Source organism: Hyaena hyaena, unplaced genomic scaffold, assembly GCF_003009895.1.
Source record: "Hyaena hyaena isolate Hyena2069 unplaced genomic scaffold, ASM300989v1 scaffold_186, whole genome shotgun sequence".
Taxonomy (NCBI): Eukaryota; Metazoa; Chordata; class Mammalia; order Carnivora; family Hyaenidae; genus Hyaena; species Hyaena hyaena.
Window position 1 is genome coordinate 165,600 of NW_024080818.1, and position 26,041 is coordinate 191,640.

The 26,041-nt window shown below is 37.0% G+C and overlaps 2 protein-coding genes across 2 annotated transcripts in view; one reads left to right on the forward strand and one right to left on the reverse strand.

Annotated features, from left to right (window-relative positions):
* P2RY12 (purinergic receptor P2Y12) overlaps nucleotides 1-21,611 on the forward strand; it is a 41,783-nt gene extending 20,172 nt beyond the window's left edge. Inside the window, exons 4-5 of the mRNA XM_039241005.1 lie at nucleotides 17,563-17,719; nucleotides 19,604-21,611. Of these exons, the coding sequence (XP_039096936.1) occupies nucleotides 19,627-20,646 (1,020 nt within the window). The 5' untranslated portion in view covers nucleotides 17,563-17,719; nucleotides 19,604-19,626 and the 3' untranslated portion in view covers nucleotides 20,647-21,611. The remainder of the gene's footprint in view (nucleotides 1-17,562; nucleotides 17,720-19,603) is intronic.
* The window catches only part of MED12L (mediator complex subunit 12L), a 324,782-nt gene that overhangs the window by 64,579 nt on the left and 234,162 nt on the right, over nucleotides 1-26,041 (reverse strand). The window contains exons 16-20 of the mRNA XM_039241007.1: nucleotides 10,889-11,036; nucleotides 6,529-6,647; nucleotides 5,577-5,720; nucleotides 4,366-4,529; nucleotides 1,082-1,213 (exon numbers count right to left, since the gene is read on the reverse strand). Coding sequence (XP_039096938.1) covers nucleotides 1,082-1,213; nucleotides 4,366-4,529; nucleotides 5,577-5,720; nucleotides 6,529-6,647; nucleotides 10,889-11,036 — 707 coding nt within the window. The remainder of the gene's footprint in view (nucleotides 1-1,081; nucleotides 1,214-4,365; nucleotides 4,530-5,576; nucleotides 5,721-6,528; nucleotides 6,648-10,888; nucleotides 11,037-26,041) is intronic.

A 26,041-nucleotide genomic window follows, 5' to 3' on the forward strand; every position in this document is an offset into this window, starting at 1 on the left:
GTGCAGAAAATATAAAGTTCTTCATTTCATGAAATTTATATTTGAGAAAGAAGCCAGACCATAAATATATACATGAGTTACCCAATGGCAGCAAGTGCTAAGGTTCAGTGATGACAGAGATGAGGGGTAAGAGATTGATATTTAAAATAGGGTGGTCAGGAAGGTAGAGCTCTGACTGTAATGTGGGCCTGGACAGGCAAGTAACAGGGGAGGGGTTAACACAGGTAACAGTAAGTGCAAGACCCCTGAGAGAGTGTGCTATAATAGTGTGTTTCAAGACCCATAAGGAGGTTAGAATGGAATAAACAGAAGGAAAGAAGAAGAGATTAGATATAGCAGAACCAGGAGGCAAAGTTACGACTTTGAATTTATTCATGTAGATAAGAAGCCACTAGAAAACGTCAAGTTATTCTTGCTTTAAAAGGATGATATTGGTAGGTATGCTGAGGATATACTACTGAGAGTTAGGAATGCAAGAAGAGAAACCAGTTATGATTCTGTAGTAGTCCAACCAAGAGCTGGTAGCAGTGACAAAGCAATGACCTAAGGATTCACATTCCACACAAACCAGGAAGACAGAGCTCCCAGAATTCAGGAACAAATAACTGTAATTGATGGTTCTTGCATTCCTTCTAGATGACAAATTTATTTTGCAGGTATTATTGTTTCCTTCTTACCCCAACCACAATTAATAATCAAATTTTCCTAAAAATGTCATTAAGTATTTTCTAGCATCTATCTACTGGTGGAGAGCAGCAAGTGCTAAGATGCACATCATGGTAGGTGCTCAGTGACACCATCTGCAATAGGACTGGCAAGGAAGCAGGGAAGCAAAGGTGGGGAGAAAGTAAGCATGCAAACAGAAACAACATTCTGAGTGAGGTACTCCAAGTCCAAAATATAGAATATTTACTCTCAAGTTTATCTCAGAATTGCAATCATAGCTAAACATGCAAGATAATTCAATATGAATTCTGGCAAGTATGATTAACTTCCATTATTAAAAAGGATGACAATATCACATTCGGGTCACTAACAAATATAGGCATGATCCCATTCCTATTGATTTTCCTCTACCCACCTGAAGAGGTCTCCAAATTTACTTCTGAGGTGGCTACAGGAGACATAGAGATCGTAGAGGTAGGCTAAGATGCATCTTTCAGGGGAAGAACATTCTGAGGGGTTCACAACATGCTTTACCACACCACACAACCTGAGGAGAAAAATACGTGAAGACGGGAGACACGTATTTTGCTAATATATATGTTACTGTTTAAATCTTTTAGAGTGAGAATATGAGCAGGTATTATTTGGTTATGAAAAAAAGGCATTAGATTTTTGATACTAATGATTATAGCAGTACTAAATAGTTGAATAAAACATCATTTTTTTCTATGAGGATAATGAAATACAAAAGGATTTTTAAAAAGACTTCTTTGGAAATACCATTAACAACAAGAAAGAAAAAAAATTCCTCCTTACAGGAGGAACATATGGAAGAATCCATCAATTAAGCTGCTGTGACCAGAATACAACAAGGAAGCTATATGAGAGAATGTCTTTTCAGTTAAAAAAAAAAAAAAAAAAAAAAAAAAAAAAAAAAAANAAAAAAAAAAAAAAAAAAAAAAAAAAAAAAAAAAAAAAAAAAAAAAAAAAAAAAAAAAAAAAAAAAAAAAAAAAAAAAAAAAAAAAAAAAAGGCTATTTGCAAAGATTCTTAAGTCCACTGCTTTGGAAAGAGCAAATCTCTACATGAGTACATCTGGAATATTTGCCATGAACTGGTTCTGGCAAAACTTGATGAATTCATGATCTGAAGTCACATTCTCCTTGCTTATCCAAACTAGAAACACATTTTAGTTTATGTAATATAATAATAAGACCCTTTCCTTTTAGTGACATTCCCTAGATGTCTTTCAACTCAGAAACAGCATTACTAATCCATTTCTGTTCCCCTTTCCCCATATCAGAACAATGGCCCCTTGGGCCACAGTTCATTCAACACAAAACTTCATAGAACACAGCAGTAAATATTAGTGGTCCAGTCACCTATTTATGAGTCTGATTCTATAATTACCATCTTCTATTCTGTTATAGGGTTAAGTAATACCACCATAGTGTCATCGATGACTCAGATTATTAAGCTAAGAAGGACTTTTGAAATCATCTGATTCACCATCCTCCTTTTATAAAGAGGGTGCTAAGGCTCAGACAGGTGAAGTAACTTGCCCACAGGCAAAAAGTGAGTTCACAGCACAAACAAGAGGAGATTGTAGGTCTCTAGACTCACAGCTAGAGTTCTCTCCACTACTCAGGGGTTGGGGGGAAGCTAAAGAGAGCCTAGGCTGTTATGGTCAAGAAGGAGGCTGCAATCACAAACACCAGAGGTAGAACTCAGGAAACTATAAAGAAATGACAATGCTGGACCCCAAGCCCTGTGAACTGCTATCAGCAGATACAGCCACCAGATAGCTGATAACAGTAGTCAACTGCAGCCAAAATATCCTATAATCAAGCAGCAAAGTAGAGGATTCAATCTGTTAGGTTTATTTTAACATAAATTCCAGACATACTTTAAAAGGCAAAGTATTATTTTGTGATTAAAGTAAACAAACAGGGGTGCATGGGTGGCTCAGTTGGTTAAGTGGCCTACTTTGATTCAGGTAATGATCTAGCAGTTCATGAGTTCGAGCCTCCTGTCAAGCTTGGTGTCACAGCTCACAGACTAAAGCCTGCTTCAAATACTCTGTCTCCTTTTCTCTCTGTCCCTCCCCCACTCGTGCTCTGTCTTTCTCAAAAATAAACAAACATTAAAAAAAATTTTTTTTTTCACTTAAAGGAAACAAACATTTATTGAGAGTTTGGTAGGCATCCACAGTATAGCAGTCAGTGTTGCTTAGATCTTTTTCACTTGTCAGAGATAAAACAACTTGGGCTGAAATCCAGTATATTCATATCAGTACAAAATAAGATCTTTTGGGAAAACATTTTTCCTTAGTATGCATGATAAACTGAAAATATAGTCTCAAATATGATGTTGTGAACATTTAATAATAAATTTAAACTGTCAAAATAAATAATACTGAAATAAATTTCAAAATTATGAAATTTGTCAAAACCTGTAATACTCATTCCATTACTAACTCATGGCTTTCCATACACAGTTTAAAGAGTACAGTATAAATCTAACAGCATGAATTTGCTCTTACTCAGAATGACTTTCAGTAATCTGGGGATTTATTAGCCATGTGATATTGAGTACATCACTCCAACACACACTTCACTTAACAGGTCTGAGTTACAATTTCTTGACTTGTCAATGGTACCAATTTTTCACCTTTACATGAAAGTTGGGGGCTATTAAGTAGTCGTATATTTGTGAACTCAGAAATGTTTATTTTCAAACTTTTAAAAAATATCTGGGATGTCTCAGATTTCATTCAATAATCTACGTGTACAATTAATGTGGTAGCATTTCCTTTTCCCCAAAAAGCTGCTGTTAAATGGATGTCACACCAGAATAGATTATAAATTGATTGCATGTGTTAATTTACACATACACACACACACACACACACACATACACACACACTCATCTCTCTCTCTCTCTCTCTCTAATGTGAAACCGAAGAACCTCATGTTTGTTTTAATTCTAGAAAGAAAAAAGGTTGAAAAAGAGGCTATCCTTTTTTTATATATAAAGCCCTAGAGAAAGGAGACTATAGTGGACAAAAAGGAGCTCCAGACAGGGTTTTGGACTGTTCTTTCCATTTCTCTCATCCCTGTAACGTCAGATTGTAAATGGGGATAGGAGGACATGGTACAACTTCATGGACAACAGTAAAGAAAACTTTAGTCTACACTTCACACACACCAAAAGCAAACTATAAAACAAGAAAGTCATTTGTTCTAGATTAACTTTGTCAAGATATCTGTAGTTTACAAAAGAAATAAAACTGAAGCAGCAAATCTCTATAGTAAGAACACGTGCAGAGCTTATTTGGTCTTGAATATAAAATGAAATTACATCACAAAAGCAGCTGTCACGTATTCATCATTTGTAATAAGCCATGGTGCAGGGCAGCAAATGATGCATTGCTGTAAATAACTGGTTTAAACTTGTAGAAAGTACGTGCAGGAAAGGAAGGTAGAAAAGACTCACGCTCTATTAAGAGAACACCATGTTCATGCTTACATCTCCTTCTCTAATAAATGTTTGCTGACAAAAGTAGTCTTTAACTCTATCTTTTAAACTGAAACAGGCACATGTGGTAGTTTTCCTCTTAAAACCACAATAATGCTTCATCACCAATTATACATGGAAAATAGTAATTTGAAAAAAAAATACCGATATTTAATATACCAACCCTTCAAACACCTGGGCTGTCTGGTCAGGATTCAGGATCAGACAACTATGGTAGCGCCTGAGAACAGCCACGATGCACACACACAGTCCCGTTGTGTAACTTCCTGCCAGGCTGGAGGACTTCAGGAGCAGTTCGGCTTCCACAACACTCAGTTCATTTAGCAGCTACAATGGAAGAAAAGAGGAAATAAGAATGGAACTGCCAAAATGATAGGAAAACCCTTTATTTTCACAAACCATGGATATATTGAGTCATTCTAATATCATCTTCTCTCACCCATTATCGTGTCCCAGGACCATATGCCATATAACTACGGTGAGAGAAAACAAGCCCAAGAATTAAACTGGTTTTTAGATTGAAGCAAATTCTACCATTTTTCTTCTGTCTAGACATCATGGTACATACAGTCAGGAAGTATCCAATACTGAAATAGCAACCACAACTTGAGGGAAGCCCAAAGCTCTAGACTGAATGATTTCAGAGAACATTCCCACCTCTCATTTTTCTTAAGAAAACAGATGTTATTTATCATTATGTTCTTGTTATCAACAAACTAAGACCGTCAATAAGTAATGTAAGACACGTTTTTATTCTATTCACAAATAACATAATAAATGAACTCAAGTATGTGTATAAGAAAGGCAATGGGAGATGAGCACCTGGGTGGCTCAGTCAGTTAAGCATCTGACTCTTGATTTCAGCTAAGGTCATGATCTCAGGGTTCACTAGATTGGGTGCACAGTCCAGCTCTGAGCTGTCAGCAAGGAGCCTGCTTGGCATTCCCTCTCCTCCCTCACCTCTTTCTCTCTCAAAATAAATAAACAAACTTATAAAAAAGAAAATGTTAATTCCGTTATTAAAAAAAAAACAAACAATGTGCAAATCAAATCAGATGGGTTTTTTTGGTTCTTAACATAAAATATACTCTACAATAAACGGTAAACTTTTATCTTTTCGTAAGCAAAACAAAAGACAAAAATAAATCCTTAAAACCCTCACATTTTTAAACAACTATTATATATTTTAGCTCCAATTATCATTATTTATTTAAAAAGTATGGACATAGCTGCCACTAAAACGAGAGCTGAATACTGTTGATTTAGAAGGCCTCAATTAGTCAAAGATACAGGGGTCCCTTCAAGTTAAATCATGTGCTGTCTACCAGGTTTGCTTTCCTAAAACTCTGAGAAGAAGCAAGCTCTTTCTGACACCTGTATTGCGAAGTCAATCAGTCCATTGATATTCAGTGCTGGCTCCATGAGGTCGAAGATGAGCTGAATGTGGTGAGCCAAAGGGAGATGATAGGATGTTCCTGAAGCGAAGCTTGTGATTTGTTCCAGGACATTGTTAGAGATCTGGACAACAAAAATGTGAAAATAATTAGAAGACCAGTATGTGCAATTGTTTTAAGTTTTTAAGAAATTCGAATTTATATATTCTACTTAGAATTTAAAACATAGTTCCACAGAAACCAAAACCATGTAACAACTGAACAACTTCCTTACAACAACTGTATTTTGAAGTTGTCAGTTAAGATCTTGACCTAACTATCCTAATGGTAAAACTACTACAAATGCTTCCAGGTAACATTTATTTGAATATCAATGGATTTGTGAAACAACACACATTCCGATTTTTTCTCATTTAAGTAGTATTTTATTTCACTCATCAACAGATTTCTCCCTTAGCAATAGTAATGTAGGACCAAAATGAACTAAGTATTGCATTAGGGAATATTTGACATAGTGTTATTACTATAAGGTAAAAATATTTGTGAAAAAAAAACTAATTTCTCTGAATAAGACAACCTGACACTTAAAACTGAACTACTTAAGAGACTTAAGTACTTGAGAGGATTCCAAATATGTTTAAAAAGTTTAAAAAGTTTATTTATAGGGGCGCATAATTCAGTTAAGCATCTGCCTTTGGCTCAGGTCATGATCTCTCTGCTGTCAACACAGAGCCTTCTTCATATCCTCTGTCCCCACCCCTCTGTCTGGCACTGCTCCCAGCATGCACTCTTTCTCTCAAAAATAAACAAGTATTTTTAAAAAATGTATTTCTAAAAGCAAATAAAGCCAAAAGCATATAGTGCATGAAAGAAATTGTCATGCAGTGCAAACGAATACCCCAAATGCAAAATACACAGCTTTAAATGGCTACCTGCGATGTCACTTGATGCTGATCAAAATATGAAAGGAGCTGAAGTTTTGTGAACACTGTCTCCAGAGTTGGAAATGCTTCCTGTTTGTTCTTCCTGGCTTTTTGTCCTTCATCTCCAACTAAACATATAGTAGATACATTATTTTTCATTTAATAGACGCTCTTGACTTTTGCAATGGACATTTCTATTGAAGTATAACATATATGAAGAAGTGCACAAACTATGGTAATCTACAAAGTAAACACACTCACATAATTGAGACTCAAACCACAAAATCATACACCAGATCCCCAGAACCCCTATCCCCAGTCCCCAGGCTCCTTCTAGTTACCTCATTGCCCCAGGGGACCAAGATCATAACATCTAAAGGCTTGGATTAGTAATGCCCAGTTTGGAACCATGGGAGTGATACTTTTTACATCCAGCATCTTTTATGAAACAATATGCTTCTGAGCTTGATCCACGTTTTTGAGGCAACTTTAATTTGTTCTAAAAAGTACTAATTCTCATTCATGTAGAGTATGCTAATATGTGATATACCACCTTTTATTTATTCATTCTAGTGAGTAGTTTCCATATTTTGGCTATTAAAGGTACATACCCCAATAAACTCTTCTCACGAACTCTTAAAATATAAAGACAACAACAACAAATGGGGGAAAAAATTACCCATGGTCATACAGATGTAACAGGAAACGTCACTGGCATCTTCTTAGGACATTCACCAGGATATTTCTCCACAACAGTTTAATATGTAAAGAAGGAAATTTACACCATTCTAACATTTTTAGGAGTAGCAAGAAACTAAATTTTTCCACATAATGGGAAAGTGCTACATTTATCAACTTAGCATGAAGAAGTTTAATGAAAATTCCAAAAAAAAACTTATAACCACGATTTATCCCAGGGGACTCTAGTTCTTCTTAACAGTACTAAGGATTAAGATCCAAAAAAAATTAAATCCTGTTTTAAATATCTTGAAACATATGCATTTATAAAGATAAATTAAAAAAACAAAAAAAACGAAGATCAGATTATATGACCTCTAAGAATGTTTCCAAAACTATGATTCTAAGTGGTCATGAGAAGGGTGGTCCATCACTTGTATCTTATTTGGGAGAGTTTACTTGCAGATAACAAAGGCCACTTCACCGATTTTTTTTCTATTAAAGACACATGTATTTCACAGAACACAAAGATTTTGGTGAAGGTAAATCTAATGGTTTTAGAAAATAACATTCAAAGAAAAGATATTCTCTTTCAAATATAAGGAAACAGTCTAGAGGCACGCATGTGTATGTGCCAGCGCGCGCGCGCGCACACACACACACACACACACACACACACACACACAGCAGGGTGCTTTACTTCCTAAAGCAAACAAAACCTTCCTGATACCAGAGTAAATAGAATCCAAAGGTGATGAGTAACAAAAGGTACTTGACTATGCCACTTTTGTTCAAAACACCAAATCTAACACAGAGAATCAGAATGAAGAAGTTCATTAAACCTATTTGTTTTTCAATACCAACTCACAATTTAAGTATGGTGGTTTGCCTTCAATATAGCTATTTCATGTAATAAGCATGTTTCAAATATCCTGGAACAAATCACAAGCTTCGCTTCAGGAACATCCTATCATCTCCCTTTGGCTCACCACATTCAGCTCATCTTCGACCCATAATCACTGATCCAAGGCTGAAAACTCACATCAATGATTATGGGTACAATGTGCTGTAAAAGTTAGTATTTTTAATCGGTCCTTCCTGGGACCAAAACAAATAAAAATAACACACTTGAAGTACTGCCAGCATGAGAACTCACAAATGCATCGTGGGGGGTTATACTAAACAGGATCTATACTTAAAACCTCATATTAAGAATATACAATTGATTCTTGGCAATTTACATTCACTTTCAAAAAAATTTAAGAAATTCTTGCTGGTTCTCAATAGACTATTTTAATGATATTTACATGAATAATATTTTAGTCATAATTCACAGATTTTCCTCATTTACTTTATTAAATTTGCTTTCATAATATATGTTATAATTGTTCTTTTGTTGCTTAATTTTGGTCCTCTTTCTAAAAAAATGTTTAAATCCTGACATTTGTCTTTATTGTTATGGCGAACTTCATTAATGTACTAAAAAAACAATACTGACAACAAAAGTTGAAGGACCAATGTAAACGGAAAATGAAGATTGACTATGTTCAACTGAAGTATCATTTAAACTCCTAGATAAGGCCTGGCCTGATAGGAGAACACTTCTAATGATTTCCTCAAACCCACACAAAACCAGTATGTAGGCAGAAATCAAATACACGCTAACACAAACTGGATTTTCCTGCCTTACCGATCCTCCTCTTTGCTCAAATGATGGGCAAAATACCATTAACCTAAAGTACAACTAGCTAGCTTCTGGCGAGCATACTAGGTTTTAAGTAGGGACTTAAAACTTCGACTATTTATCATCAGAAGGCAGCTCACTATATCCCAAATTAACACATTTCTGATTGAGGAATTTTATGTAAAATGAGAGGAAGACATAAATGCCCATTGCAAATGCCACTCCACAGTGGTGGCTCTACTGCTGATACCTCAGAGGGTAGCGTGGAACGACAATGATGTTCTCTTTGTAAGTGCAAAAGTGAGAACTGCCTATTTAAGAGATGGGTACAAAGATAGGATAGACAGTAGTCTGGCATTAAACACTCACTGTGAAGGAAGGAAGTAGGCTCAACAGAAAAAGACACTGCATTGTTCCCTTCCCCTTCCCATCCCTCTCAACCTTCCAAACCCCCAAATTCATGAAGAGCTGGACAGACTCTCTACAACTAATTTTGATAAAACATATATTGCTGCCCCTTCTAAAGAAGACAGTGTCCATCCCGTTTCCAAGGACACAAAAAGAAGTTTCAAATCCCTTTGCTAGCTAGTTACAAGGCTTCTAAATTCAACCTCTAAAGGCAATCCATTTCCTCTTTTCGCGAACAAAGAGAAACAGCAAAACAACAGATCAACAGTTTTTCTTAGATCAGGTTCTTTGTTTCGGGGGGGGGGGGGGGGGTTGTTTGTTTGTTTGTTTTAAACCAGGCTCAGTAACAACAAGGTTTCATTTCCTATCCACAATTGGTGGTTATTCCCTCACAAAGCCAGTGTGGTACAAGGCCCTTCAAGGGCAATGGACGGTGTGGGGGTCAGGGAAGTGCGATCAATCACATGAAGGTTAACTCTCCACTACGCTCTAAAGGCGACCACCTAAGACATCAGACACCTGCAAAACCACATTCATGCTGAAAACATGCCTTGGTACCTTGTTTCTGCTCGTGCAACCCTACGGAGAGGGAGGGCAGAGAGCTATCTGTATTAGTTACATCTGTAGTTTATCTAGCAAAGATGCAGTGGGGGCAAGCTCTAGTAAAATATCTGGTTGAAGTCTAAAGACCAGAGGTCCTGGGGAGAGAGAGGTTCCCAGACACGCATGCCTTTTGTGCTGAACAACAAAGCGGGGTTCCTAGAGACGTCTTTGCCATGTGGAAGAAAGAACACTGTTTACACAGGGAAAACCCAAACATTTTTTTTCTTTGACCGTTGAACTAATAAAGAACTAAACACCAGTAAGCGTAGTGAAATACGTATAATGATATCTTATTTTAAATCTTATGACTGCCTGATAAAATAAACCATCCTTGAAAAGAGTAATTAGGCAAATGTGAACTGGGTAATTGGAGAATTCCAATTATGCAATGCAATGACATAACTTAAGGCATAGCTTCATGTAAAAAAATGATGTCCGACCTGTGGGGAAAGGCTTTTCCAGGTAAAGAAGGCCTTATGGAGAAAAGACCCAATTCTCTGAGTTGAAATCATTTGCTGTGATAGGTAGCAACTTACTTCAAGTATTCTGACTAACATAACAAAAGATCAGCAAGTACAACTGTCAGGGTTTTCAATTACTGTGCAAAAGTGAGTGCTCAGAGCAAACTGCAAGCTTAAAACAGGATGGCAGAGAACTGCAGAAGTGGAAGTCTTCCAGAATAAGGGTTTTCCAACCCACTCTTCAGTACTTCATTTAGGCTTACTGTAGGAAATGCGGGAAGGATTAAAAAAAAAAAAAAGCAGAAAATTAAAATTACCTACTTCTATCTACAGAACATGCTCTTTTAATATAAAGCTTACTATAAATGGAACCAAGGCCTTAAAATTTCAATGTGCTTATTCATATTTCAAGAGGACAGTCATTCAGGAGAGGAAACACTCTGGTGACAGTGCCATACAGGACTCTGATAAAAGCTATGCTAAGAGGAAAGGCAAAGGACAGCCCTATGGAAGCAAAGGCATTAAGGCTCTTTACCCCCTGTCTCTGTCGTGCTCTTCTTATTGAGGATTTTCAAGATATCTTTGGTAATCTTCTTCAGCTGATGCCTCGCTTCGTCACGCTCTTTGCCCACTCCATAAAGAAGGATTGTGCGCTGGTTACATTCATGACTTGAAGATTCATCCTGAAAAACAGAAAATGCATTTTGAAACCCTTGTTTGCAGGGGCAGGGCTGCATTTCACATCCATGAAATGCACTAACCACAGCCTCTCCCGGCTGGGGCTGGCTGTCGGGGGTGGCATCCCGCCCACCTTTCAATTCACCTCAACCTCCACTGGCAACACCCTTGTTTTTCCAGTTTGGAACTTGCTAAGTAAAAAAAAAGTGTCAACTGACCCGAAGTCTTAATAGAAGCATTTGATGTGGGCGTACCCTACAGAGTAAGTTTTGACTCTTGAAAACTTTTCATTGTTTAAAATTTAACATGGTATTAATCTCACATCGTATTACATACTATTTAGCCATACTTTTTCCTTAAGGAAAATGTAATCTCTTAGTAAGCTTGGTTCTCTATATACGGCATCATTAAATATTTCATATTTCAAAACAATGATCTTGCTAGGATCCTTCAAATAGTTTGAGAAAAACTGTTCCACTGAGCTCCAACATGACTGTGGGGTGTATGTATATTTATTTCCAAATGACCTAAAAATAAAAGAGTCCAGGTCTCCTTAGGTGTGAGGTAAATAGTTGCAAATGCAAACATGTTCAATACTACCTTTCTTTAGTGGAACACCTCCCTACCCCTGTGCAGCAGACACAATAAATTCAAGCACTGTTTTTCCCACAAGGGAAAAGAGATTACTTTGTCAAAACATAACAAAAACACACTGCTCAACACATTCCTTAGCCTAAGTGAAACTGTAGATGGTATATTCTCTCTTGGGACTGGTTTTGAATTGTCTTTAAATGTCTCTCTTAGATACTGTACTCTTCCATTGTCTTTGTAAGTTTCCAAGCTCTATCCCTCCATACATCCTCTTTTCTTATCTTTTTGTATGTGTTTGTCTATGTTGGGTACAGACCCTTCCTAACAGTACCCAATTCTAAGGAGCTTACAGGAGAAAAGAGTTTCTCCCAGGGAAGAGCAACTGTACTGTGTTGCTAATGGCTGAAAAAAACAGCAAAACTCTCGAGACCTGGGAGAATCTTGATGCTTAATTTGAAGTACTTCACATGTGCTCTCTACACAAAGTCGCATTTTACTCTTGAAACGGGAGCCTGTTTTCTAAGCTGCTGTCACCTTCCATCATTTCTGTCCTTCTCACACAGTTGCATTCCAGGCACCCGCTTTTTGTTACATTCCCCCAGAAATATGCATTTGTATACCCTGCCAGTCTTTCGTGCCACCCTGCCCTGAATTAGTAACGTTTCAAGTGTTCAAATTTGCATCTTAAAAAAAGAGGGGAAAAAAAAAGAAGAGCTAGGAGCAGGTCTCTTCTGGAAGCAGTTGTTATTTAGTATTCTGAATATCCAAATCTCCTCTAAAGCTTCAAAAGACAGACCTAATCACAGGATATAGTCAACACAGAGTGATTCCTACATTTGACTGCACACCGGCATGACCCGAGCTGCTTATTAATTTCCAATTTTGTTTTCATTACAGAGTACTATTGATGAATTTCTTTTTTTGTCTCATGGAATGTGTACATACAAGCCCTGTAAAGGGAATAGGCGGAGGGCACTAAGAATACTGTACAAAACACAGGCAGTGCCAGCCATGTATACTGGCAAATGTATTTAGTTAAGGCACCTGTCAAATGGTCCTAATGTAAACAAACATCCATGTGATGGGTGATGGAAAGATGGCATCAAACTTACTGAACAAATGCTCTTAGAGTATCTACTATGCTAAGACAAGATGCTAGGGTCTCTGAAAATATACAAGAATGAATGTTTCTTGTCCTTCAGAAGCAGAGATTCAGTGTCATAAAAGAAGCATTTGCAGACCTACAAGCCCAAATAGTGATAGTTGAAGAAGTTATCTTGGAAAGATCCATGTGCTAACTATAAACACATAGGTCCTGTGGCTCCACAGAGTACCAATAACAGCCCAAGGAGAGAGCTTTAACTAAATTCAGGTTGCAGCACTTGCGGGCTCCAGGGTCCGGAGTCTTTCTGTCCTAATGAGCCTTTCTGGGCCTCGGATCCTTCCCCTGAAAAATGAGCTAACACCACCTTCCTTGTGAGGTTTTTTAAGTATAACGGAGATGAAGCATGTTAAACACTTAGCAAGCAGCATTTCAGAGAGCCCACTGCTGTCCACTCAGGTTTCTACACTTCCACTTCTCACTTGCATGCGCCTCGGATCCACACCAAACTATATTACTCAACATCTCCAAAGATGCCCGGGGACTTCCTTCCTTTGCTCTTACTCCTCCCGCCACCTAAAATACTCTCAATAGCCTGACCCTCATGTGTGGAAGTGTTGTGCACAATCACAGCATCAGGTCTCTCAATGTCACCTTAGTTTAGTGAATGGCCTTAGCCAAGCAGCAGGAGGGTGGGGAAGAGAACCTTTACAGTGCTTGCCACAGTGGAATTCACTCATTTTCGAGGTGTTTGTTTAACATTTGTCTTCTCTGCTACAGTGTCAATTTTGTGAGAGAGAACCCCAGGTCTGTTTTATTCATAATTATATTCCCCTCAGTGGCACTGTGTAGGCACTTAATATATGCTGAATACATGAAACAATGAATATGTAAGTGGACTAATGAATGAACACATGACTAAAAGAATAGGGCAGGGATGAAGATAAGAACAAAAACTAGTTTTGTAGAAAACTTAACCTGATACTTAAGTGCTGATAAAACTGAAGTGGAGAAATGAGAAGCAGAAAAAAAGAACAAAAAAATCTGTAGGGTGTAAAAGCTAGGTCTTACTGGCCTGCATAAAAAAATAAGATGCAAAAGCAAGAGGTAGTGACGGAAATTGGTAAAGAATTAGACATTTAACTGAATGTGCATCTCGTTACATTTCTAGATGGACTCACTGGATAAAATTCGTTGCCGGGTGGGAGGGATGCAGCATATAAGGACAGGGAGCTCAGGAATTCACCTGTAGCGGGGAGGAATTTGAGGAGTAGGTGGACACATATTATAAACGCCTAGTAGATGGTCTGACATGAGGACTTATTGCAGAGGTAACAGCTTAGAGATCAGAGCAGTATGTCTCTGGGAGGGGTTCCCTTTCAGGGAAGGGGGGAACCAAGAGAGTGGAGATATGAAGGAGATAAATAAGCCATCAAATGGTCCACACATAATCTTCATAATTGATAAGATCAGTGGACATGTGGGGAGCACGTAAGTCAGAGAGGGCCATCATTTAACAATGAGGGCCATCGACAGAGTCAAATGCAGCAAGAAGTCACAGTGGATGTTGTCCCACAGACTTATTTAACAAAACAACAAAAAAAGCAAATTCCACATGAACTTCATAAGAGAAGCTTCTCTGGCAGGGGCAGAAAGCTGGAAATGGGACTGTAGTAAGAGTAGATGGTGAAATGGCAAGAGTGAAGCAAGTGGCCTGCATTTACTAGTAATTGGTGAGGAAGAACGATAGCTTGAATGGTGAGGGGAAAGGTGTTTTAGGACAACCAAAGGCAAAGTCTTGTTCCAAAGGTATGTTCAATTAAAGGAATCTCCAAGAAGGAAATCCCGACTGGAAGGTAGATAACTGACACAGGAGATAGGAAACAATGGCCTCTTGTTTGGATTAGCTTGTAAAGAAAGACAGGACAACTGTCTACCTGAGGGAAGAAAATGGTAAAACTACAGGCAAATTTTGAGGTAAGGAAATAAGGAACTTGAAAAAGCTTTTACTTGTTTACTAGCTCTGATTTGCTCAGGGAGGTAGACCAGAAGCTAAGTCAAGAGTTGAAAGTGAGGGGATAAAATTTAGAAAGAAAAACTTGCATTTAACTGCAGAAGAACCATTAGCCTCCACATGGGGCCTGAAGACCGTATTTGTGTCTGATTATTAATATTTTTAGGTAAATCATGATAGCTTTTATGAGTTTTCAAGGAGGAAAGGCATAGGTATTTTAAAAGCAACGGTTTTTCATTAGTCCACAAGTTTTGTTTATATCATATTTTTGTACTTACAGAAAATAGACGTCTTCAAGTAGCAATTCATACTACATGAAAACAAGGTCAACCTAAGAGAATGGACCAAATATTTCCAAAAGTACCAATGAGTTCTCTATTCCTTGAACTAAGTATTAAAAAAGCCTTAAGTTGCACAGTTGTAATATTAATGATCGGATATGTGTACCAGACAAATACTCTATTACTTATAACTGAAGGACACAACTTGCTGGGCAGAAAAAAGAATCAACTGTCATGTCTCTGGAAGGCTGGCCACCCATCTCATACTAGCCTGCTGCTGACATTCACAAAGACTTGAGTGAACAAGAGACTTGGAGGATACAGGTCCGAAAGACCTAGAAGGCTTGTAGTACTATAGAATTGAAATAGGTCTCTTGAGCCAACTACCCTTAAAAGAACTGGAGTTAGTAGAGGTGAAGTCTCCTTTAAATCATCATGAAAACATAAGTGATTAGAAACAGTGCCAAAGCATGCGTCTGTGTTCATAAGATGTGCTAACAGAGGTGAGATGATCAGAGCTGTGTCCTCACCTTTTACCTCATTCGTATTTCCTGGTATTTCTATTGTGATCCAATGATCATAGAATCTTAAAATTAATAAATTAATGTTCTTTTTAGAAGGAGATAAAAAAAGAATCCCACTCTAGATATACTTCTTTTTCTTCCAAACACTAATGAAAACCAGATGAAGTAAATGTGATGGTCCCCCTAACAAGGTATTATATTTCAACACTATATGACTGTGTATGTTTAAATATTCAGATGTAAACCCAGTAATCATAAAGAAGTAAATTGCACACTGCATTGTACCTCATATCCAGAAAAGTAGTAAAAACTACCACTTTTTTAAAAAAATGGAGTTACTCACATAAAAAATTTTAATCTATTAAAATGAAAATCTCTTAAAAGAGGCCTTCAAATTATTTCTTTTAGCAGGATCTGTCAATACATCAGATTATTCTGTTTAGAATAAATTAACTTCCAAATAAATGTGACATGAGGGATAAGCCTTGGGCAGAGGTGCAAGTAGGGAGTGTGCATATATGGAGAGGCTATGTCAAAGAAGCAAGAAATTAGCAGCCTCTTCTCATTTTTTACTCCACATGAAATGGAACAACTTCTTTAAATCCAGAAAAAAGGAGACTCCTTTCATTAGATTTATTCAAGAAATTTTTTTTTCTACACTAGTGTCTAAAATTACTCAAATACTTTTTAAAGTTGATTGATGGAGAGTGAGCACACACAAGCATGAGGAGGCGGGGCGGGGAGAGAAAGAAAGAGAATTCCAAGTAGGCTCCATGCTCAGTGTGGAGCACCATGTGGGGCTAGAATCCACAACCATGAGATCATGACCTGAGATGAAATCAAGAGTTAGACTCTTAACTGACTGAGCCACCCAGGTGCGCCAAAATTACTCAAATTTATAGCTGAATACCAAACTCCTAGAGCCAACAAAATTCTCAGATGGGTTTAAATCCGTGAACTTCAAACTTTACTGTTCATGAGCCTCACTTGGAAGGTTCATTAAAGTATAGCTAAGGGGTGCACCCAGAGTTTCTGATTCTCCGGAGCTATGTTGGTGCCTAACAATGTGCATTTGTCACAGCTTCCTAGGCGATGCTAAGCCATTGTTCTGCACTTTGAAAATTGGTGTTAAAGACTGTTTAACATATGCAGCAACAGACACACTCAAAACTCAAAAGAAAGAAGTAACCAAAACATACGTTCACATGAAAGGCACCAAGCCAAGTGGATCTACTGGAAACAAAGGGACATTACAGTTCAAATATTCTATGTGTGTGTGCAAGAGCATCAAAACATTTACAGAAAGGTAACAATCAAACAGAGATCTCTTAATTTAATACTATATCCCCCCCCAAACCAAAAGCTAGATTACAAAATATCGTTTATATTTAAATTGTATTTAAGAAAAGCATTAAAGACACTTTATATAATAAGCCTGGCAGAGGATACAACTGTTTTTCATTTTTAATGTAATTTTGGAATCTTCAAATTTATAATGAGAGGAAACTGTTTCACGTACAAAGACTTGATCAAACACAGATTTAAAATAATGACATTATTAACCAGGAAAAAAACAGGGAGCAAAAGACTTAACATCCAGAACAAGCACACATTTCGAGATAATGTAATTACTTGTTAAAAGGCAATATATCACCGGGCTTGAGCACAGTATGTTTTCAGGTAAATAATATCTGAGAAAGCAAGCCTGCAATCTTCTCCAGGAAGCAGACTTCAAAAAGCTTGATCTCAACATGGATTTATTGTGTGCAGGCGAAACAGCCAAAAGAACTCATAAAGCATCAAACTCTACAGCAGGTTGCAGCAAAAAGCAGCAAGATTTTAAACAGCATTTTAAAAGATGAATTCTTGCCCACTCTGCGCCACATTTCCCAGGGAAATAAAAGCAGAAGAACTAAAATCGGCCAGACGGAAATAGAGTGTCTGCACAGCTGAGAGTCTAGGGCACTGGAAGGTAATTTCTGATTGTGAAGTCTTCTCTTCCTCTCTCATTCTCTCTAGAACACTCAAGACTCCACTGATGAAAGCTCAGAAGATAAAGAGTTATAACAACGAAACTAAGACATTAAAAGGAAACTACCAGATGCTACTCCGCAGGTTGCATTAACTGCCAATTAATGGATACATTTAAATCCTCCTGAATCAACAAACTCACCAGGTAATTTTATATCTAAGAGTATTTGACAAATACAGGTGTTTACATGATGATGAATGTGTACACGTTTGTCCAGTTTTCATAAAATTGGAAACCTTTAATAATTAATATAAATGCACGTACTTATTTGGAATAAAAATTAAAATACAAGCTGTATTAATGGTGTTAGGACAACCATTAACCTCTTAAACACACACACGCACACACAGAGAGCATGGAAATAAAATACAAACGGTCTTATTTATTTTACCTGGAGTGTAAAGTGAGATTTAAAAATCTTATTATCAAGGATACTCTTTAAACAAGACACAGTCTATGCAATGTAAGCATTACCAGTGCATAATTTCCAAAAAAAGTTTCAGATGATGCACAAATAATGGCAAATAGCAATAGCATAGAAGCTTAAAACCTATGATCTTATATCAATTTAATACTGGGTTTTTGTTTAGTTTTTCTAAGTTAAACAAGTGAGGAGGTATTGAAAATTGAAGGCATAATTGCGACAATATGAAATTTTTACTTTCAATAATTAGATAATGAAAAATTAAATTTGTGGGAATTTAATGTTATTTTTAGTGGTCATATTTACATCTTTCTGATAGAATCTTTTTTTTTTAATTTGGATATGTTTCTTTTAGTATCACCATGTCTTATATTTAGGAATAATGTTCAAAGAAAATCAATTCCATTTGCCTGTGATGAAAAAAAAAAACCATTACAAATTTCATTTAATATTTCAAAACTTAGGAGTGGCTCAGTTGGTTGAATGTCCAGCTCTTGATTTCTGTTCAGGTCATGGTCCCAGGGTCCTGGAATGTAGCCCCCTACAGGCTCTGTGCTGGGCCTAGAGTCTGGAATCTGTTTAAGATTCTTTCTCTCCCCCTTCTTCCCTGCTCACACACTCTCTCTCTAAAGTAAAAACTAAAAAAATGTTTTATCAAAAGTTAGATGCCAGATAATGTATTCAAGTCAAGTGTTGGTTTTCTTTTATAGCCGCCTGTTGTGGTATAATAATCTTAAGGAACAAGGCAAGGACATGGCTTTATTATTTTATTTTAGCTACCATTATATATTCTGTATACTTAGAAAGTATGCCCTGGCTGTTTCTGAAGAGCACCATCTGACAACCACTTTTTTTTTTCTTTAATATTTTTTATATTGAATATTCAAGAAAATGTACGTAAAAATTTCAAATATACCGTGCAAAGCATGAAATGAGTAATATATGGGTTAACATATTTGAGGTTAAGAATGAATCTATGAGGCAGATTTTTGAATGGGTGACTCAGCAATATACAAGGAAAAGTATCTTCAAATTATAAAGGAAACTTTAATTTCTTATTTAGTATTTAACAATAAATTTCACATAAGTGATTTTATATAAACTTCTTTCCACTTTTAACTTTTAAATACTAATAGCCAATTATCACTCGATTCTTTTTAGAAAGGTTTGATGGTATGAGACTAAATAAAGCCCAGGAATAAGGATGGTGCAGGAAAAGTAGCTGTGAATAGAAACAGAAAAGCTAAATGGCATGGAAATGAAGCTAGAGAGGAACAAAGCACAATCCACAAGATTCTCTTTGGGCTTCTGTACGCGTGCACAATTGTGTAAGATCAAAAGGTCCTTTAAGAGGCAAACATTTAGCAAATGAGAAATACAAAATCTCTCTATCTTCATGTAATAGGCTTTAGTCCATTTTATTGGTTAGAGATAGAGGATTTGCCATGATCAAGTATTGAGGTTCAATGCTCTGTATTCCTACTATCATAATGAGGATCGGAAAAGTCAACTTTTGGAGTAGGCTGTCCAAAAAAGTTACACAGAGATAAAACAAAATCAGTGGCCTGGGACTGAAAATAACCATCCCTTCCCTCTTCCCCTAGAGAGCAAAGAAGAGACACAAGCCATGGACAACGTCACCTCTGTGGCTGGGAATGGCAGCCTGTGCACCAGAGATTACAAAATCACCCAGGTCCTCTTCCCACTCCTCTATACTGTCCTGTTTTTTGTTGGACTCATCACAAACAGCCTGGCAATGAGGATTTTCTTTCAAATCCGCAGTAAATCCAACTTTATTATTTTTCTTAAGAACACAGTCATTTCTGATCTTCTCATGATTCTGACTTTTCCATTCAAAATCCTCAGTGATACCAAGCTGGGAACAGGACCACTAAGGACCTTTGTATGCCAAGTGACCTCTGTCATATTTTATTTTACAATGTACATTAGTATTTCATTCCTGGGACTGATAACTATTGATCGCTACCAGAAAACCACCAGGCCATTTAAGATGTCCAATCCCAACAATCTCTTGGGGGCTAAGATTCTCTCCGTTGTAATCTGGGCATTCATGTTCTTAATCTCTTTGCCCAACATGATTCTGACCAACAGAAGGCCAAGAGAAAAGAATGTGAAGAAATGCTCATTCCTCAAATCAGAGTTTGGTCTGGTCTGGCATGAAATAGTCAATTATATCTGTCAAGTCATTTTCTGGATTAATTTTTTAATTGTCATTGTATGTTATACACTTATTACAAAAGAACTGTATAGGTCATATGTCAGAACAAGGGGTGTAGGCAAAGTCCCTAAGAAAAAGGTAAACATCAAAGTTTTCATTATCATTGCCGTGTTTTTTATTTGTTTTGTTCCTTTCCATTTTGCCCGCATTCCCTATACCCTGAGCCAGACCAGGGATGTCTTTGACTGCTCTGCTGAAAATACTCTGTTCTATGTTAAAGAGAGCACCCTTTGGTTAACTTCCTTAAATGCATGCCTGGATCCATTCATCTACTTTTTCCTTTGTAAGTCCTTCAAAAACTCCTTAATGAGCATGCTGAAATGCGCCACTTCTGCAACATCATCATCTCAAGAAAAAAGGAAAAAAGAACAGGATGGTGGTGACCCAAGTGAAGAGACTCCAATGTAAACCAGATGAGGTAATAAGTCCATCTATGAGTGGCTGGAATACCCAAAAGGAAAACACTGTGTAAAAATGTTGACTAAACAGTAAGCTAGGTCAGTAAACAATGACTCTTTATACGAGTAGTAGAAAACTACAGGATTAATTTTCATTTACTTTTCCAGTATGAAAAGCTATCTTAAAATATAGAAAAAGAAACCTAACATATAGATATGTGTAACAAAACAAACTAATCACCATGGTTACAAGCCAAACTACACAGAACTTGTGATTTGTAGAGTTTTGGCAAAAAGGGTAACCATATAATAACTACTGTAATTCTTTAAATATGTTACTGAACATAATGTTATTATCAAGTTATACTCAACTGAGGAAGAGTTGACAAATCTGACAAAAATCTTCTAACGAAAACTCATAAAAAGATGTGCATACATCAGAGACCCTAACCAAATGCTCATTTACTGTAATACTCATTATAAAGACTTAAGTGGGACACACAAAGAATAGTAACTACTAACTTCTAATTATTAGCAAAAAACCTTGGGAAATTTAAACTAATTGAAATGCTAATTGGATTGATTTTTAAAAATTTTCATTAAAAAGGCAGAGGTTTAAAAATACCTTTCCAATAAAAGGAGCAGAAATGGCAAAGTTGTTAAAATGGTTATTTTTATGACATTCTAATACCAAAAAATCCTGAGAATTTCCTCAATACTAGAGATGCAGTTTTATTAATATTTTGACAAATTTAGTAAGTACAGTACCATCACTGCCCACTTACTTTTATTAACTAGCTTCTAGAAATTTAAGTGCGACTTGGGTTAATGAGTATTTCCTTTAGTAACATAAACAAATGTGATTCTGTGGTTGCAAAGCATAACTATTAACAGAAAAGTAGTTAAAATGTTTGTAATTACTGGTTGGTCATTTGTGTGTAAAACAAAAAAATGTATATTAAACTCTAAATCACACTTTGCTGGAATTCCTTTGTTCAAAGACATTAGATGCCATGACTTACCTCTTACATACTCCTATATCAAACATCAAACTCACTTAACAAAGGGTAACTGCCAACACTATTATATGAGATGTTATTGGGCAGTCTCTTCTGAAGGTGACCTACCACATGAATTAGTCCATAAGTAAATGAAATAATAGATCAGACCGATAATGTACTGATCGTTCATAAGCCACAGTCATTACTTCCTTAAATTTTTTAAAATTTTATTTATTTTTGAGAGAGAAACAGACAGACACACAATTTGAGCAGGGGAAGGGCAGAGAGAGAGAGGAAGTAAGACCCATAATCTGAAGGAGGCTCCAGGCTCTGAGCTGTCAGCACAGAGCCCAACGCAGGGCTGGAACCCATGAACCATAAGATCATGCGCTAAGCCGAAGTAGGATCCTCAAACGATTGAGCCACCCAGGGGCCACTACACAGTCATTATTTTTAACTTAAACAAAATATGTAACACAGTTGGAAGCTGACAGCATTTACCTCCACTGTTTATGATCCTCAGGGATGATTCTCAAATATAAGGCATGGATACCAATATCAAAATATGATGAGAAAGGAAATAAAAAGGATGCGTTGCAATGGAAGGAAGTTCACTGAACTTCAGTATTCATCAATTTTATCTACATCCTCCACAAGTTCTGCTGAGCTACATTTCAGTATTGAAATCACTTAACTTTCTGAATGGTATCTACTCTCAAGTGGCTGCTTGTACTCGCCTGACAGTGGTATCCACAAGCACTGGATGACAGTGGAGATATGTCAAGAGCAGATGCCTATTCGACATACTGCTAGTCCACATTCCTGCCACACAGGCTAACACAAATCACTCTAACATCACATGCATAAGGGTGCACATTCTGTAGGAATAGCAGGAGAGCTGACCTGGAAGGAGACTGGAGATCAATTAATCTCATCTCATTTTATCTTTGGGAAAAATGGAAGGCAGATCCACTGTCCAAGTAAGGGGGTAGAGAGTGGGTTAAACCTGACACCATGGTACCAGGACCCGATTAGCTGCTGGGAGAAGGCAGAATAGACAAAGATTTTCCCAAATAAACTTTCCTTTTGGATTAAATTAATTCTTGGAAATGACATTTTTGACAAGAGAAAGAAAACAGAAATACAAAGGGTTATTACAGAATTTTCATAAAAGAACTATAAAGTGTTAGGAGTTACTTATGTTTTTATATATAATATGAAGAGCTCACATTAAACCCTAAGTCATGTTTTGTTGAGAATTCCTTATTCAAAAGCCATAGATCTCATATACTCAAACATCAGATTAAATCATTCAAGACAGACTGAGAGATCAGTATTTACAGAACATTCATGATACATAGGACATGTCACTATTTTTACATGTCACTAGGAATTTTAATATACATAATACATCCCAGATGTCATAATAACTTAAAAAAAATAGTAAAACCAAATTTTGTAGTCACAGGTCCAGAAGTTGAAAAGTGGAGAAGATGAGAAAAGCAGAACGCAGTCTTGCCCATAGCCTTAGTAGCTAACAAGTCCTGATTAGTGGCAGTTTCTTGCAGTGGGTTTTATACAAAAAGTCTAAAGCAGGTGCGGCAAACTTTAGTCTGCAAGCCAAACCCACCTCCTGAGACCTAAGAATGTTCTTAACATTTTCAAATATCAACCGGGAAAAAAAAGAATAAAACTCATGTTGTATTAAAGTTCTATGAAATTCAAGTTTCAGTGTCCACAGTCAGGTTTACTAGAACACAGCCACACCCCACTCAGGTTTGATCCAAGGCTGCTTTCCTGCCACAACAATAGGGTTAAATAATTATGGCTGAAGGCTGCATGGGTGTAAAACCCCAACATTTAGTAAGTGCTTCTTTAGAAAAGAAGATTGATAGCTCTCTACTACCACTGCAGAGCCCAGTGCCCCCTTGGGTTCCCCTGTTCCCCTACCTACTCCTTCCCTATTCACGTGCACACTCAGGTACTCTCTTTCTCACAAGTGAACATTAAAAAAAAAAAATCTATAAAAAAGGGAGGAATATGAAGATTGACAATCCCTGGACTAGAACTCTAAAAATGGGGAAAATACACAGGAAAAAAAAAAAACCCTCTATCTGTGCATCTAGCTGTTTCAGAAACAAACATAAATTCTAGTACCTGATGTAGGTGATCACTATTGATTGCTAATGCCCAGAGTGATTGTACAATGATGCCAGATGGAATTAAATATATAGAAATACACTTACAAGTCAATAAGTAGAGAGAAACAGCCTGATTTTTTAAATGGGAAAAGAACATTAAAAAAATCCATTTCCCGGAGAAATAAAAATAGACACTAAAAATATGAAAAAAGTCTATACCCTTACTAATAAGCAAATGAATTTAAATTACATGGATTTTTTTCATCTTTAAGTTTAGAACATTGATTTAAAAGATTTTTCTAACAGTACTGGAAGAATCCCACTCAGGGAGACTATAAACTGGTACAATCTTCCTGGAAATTATTTGAAAATATTATTCAACATTTTGATGCAGAACTTTGGTCCAGCAATCCCACTTCTAGGAAACTTACTACAAATATATTTTAACAACTGAATGAAAATGTATGAACATATATGTGTCCTATAGTACTGTTTTCAATAGAGAAAATTTTCGAGGAAATAAGCCAATCAGTAAATGCCTTAACTAAACTATGATAACTTTATTCCGTGTTACTTAAAAAAAAAAGGAAAGAAGAGGGGCGCCTGGGTGGCTTAGTCGGTTAAGCGTCCGACTTTCGCTTAGGTCATGATCTCGCGGTTCGTGGGTTCGAGCCCCGCGTCGGGCTCTGTGCTGACTGCCAGCTCAGAGCCTGGAGCCTGTTTCAGTCTGTGGACTCCCTCTCTCTGACCCTCCCCTGCTTGCTCGCTCGCTCTCTCTCTCTCTCGTAGAAATAAATAAAACATTTAAAAAAAAAAAAAAAAGGAGGGGAGGGGAGGGGAGGGGAGGGAGGAAGGAAGAAAGAAAGAAAAGAAAGAAAGAAAGAAAAGGTGGAGTGCCTGGGTGGCTCAGTCATTTAAGCATCCTACTCTTGATTTCTGCTCAGATCATCATCTCATGGTTCATGAGTTAGAGCCCTGCATCAGGCTCCCACAGACGGCAGGGAGTTTGCTTGGGATTCCCTCTCTCTCTGCCTCTCTCCCTCTCTCTCAAAATAAATAAAATTTTTAAAAAGATAGGTAAATGGGGGCATTTGAGTAGCTCTGTCCGTTAAGTGTCTTACTCTTGATTTCAGCTCCATGTCTTGATCTCAGGGTCTTGGTAGAGATCTAGCCCCACCTTCAGGCTCCACGCTGATAGCACCGTGCCTGCATGAGATTCTATCTCTCCCTCTCTCTGTCCCTCCCCGGCTCATGATGCACATGCACCCTCTCTCTCTCAAAGTAAACATTTTAAAAAAAATAGGTAAATCTTCATGTAATATCATAAAAGGAAACAAAGATCTGATATGTCAATATGTACATGCAAGGGGGAAAATTCTCACTTTCTGTGATACACATGACTATGTGTTTGAACTCCTCAAACTTGCTTTCCTTTTATAATAAAAATATGAAACTTGATATGAACATGTGCCAGGTAATACTATGAATTTATTGCTTGTTTCCAGTTACATGTAGAGGTTTTCTATACTGAATACCTATTTACAGACACTTTTACATTTAATGTTAAATTGCATAACTTATTTTAAATTATTATTTCCACTTTCAGTTAATCTAGTGTGGAATTTTTTAAACAATTTATCACCTAGAACATACCATCCTATGATCTGATGGGAAATACAGGACTCTTGTAGGAGTTCCCACTTTGACTTTCATTCTAAATGAAAACAAATACTTCCTCATCTTTTGAGATGTTATGTGGTACTGCTCAGCCACATCAACAGGAACCTTTAGACTATTAATTCTGATCCAAAGGAGAATCTCAAAAGAGACGACAGATGAAAAAAAATAGTTTAGTGCAGTTTGGCAGGCTTCTAATTTCTATCACCTTTAATGGTATCTTCTTTAATTCTTTTGCTGATCATACCACTTGGAACCAATTTATGTTTTTAGCCATATACCTCACAGTAAGGAAAAAAGTTTCACAAATCCATTAAACTTTGAAGTTGATTGTTATCCCTCACTCATCAAGCAGTAATACCCAGCTCAAGAGCTCTACACTCTAGTAAACAATCCCAGTTCACCCTATCTGGTTAATGACAGTTGTGGGAGCATGAGGCAGATTCTGAACCAGACTATGTGAGATTGAAGTGGGCTTGGGTTGTAGGATTTTGGGCAAATTGCTTAACTGCTGTGCCTCAATTTTCTTACCTGTAGAACTGGATCAATCTCTCAGGATTTTGCTAAGAATTAAATAAAATCATAT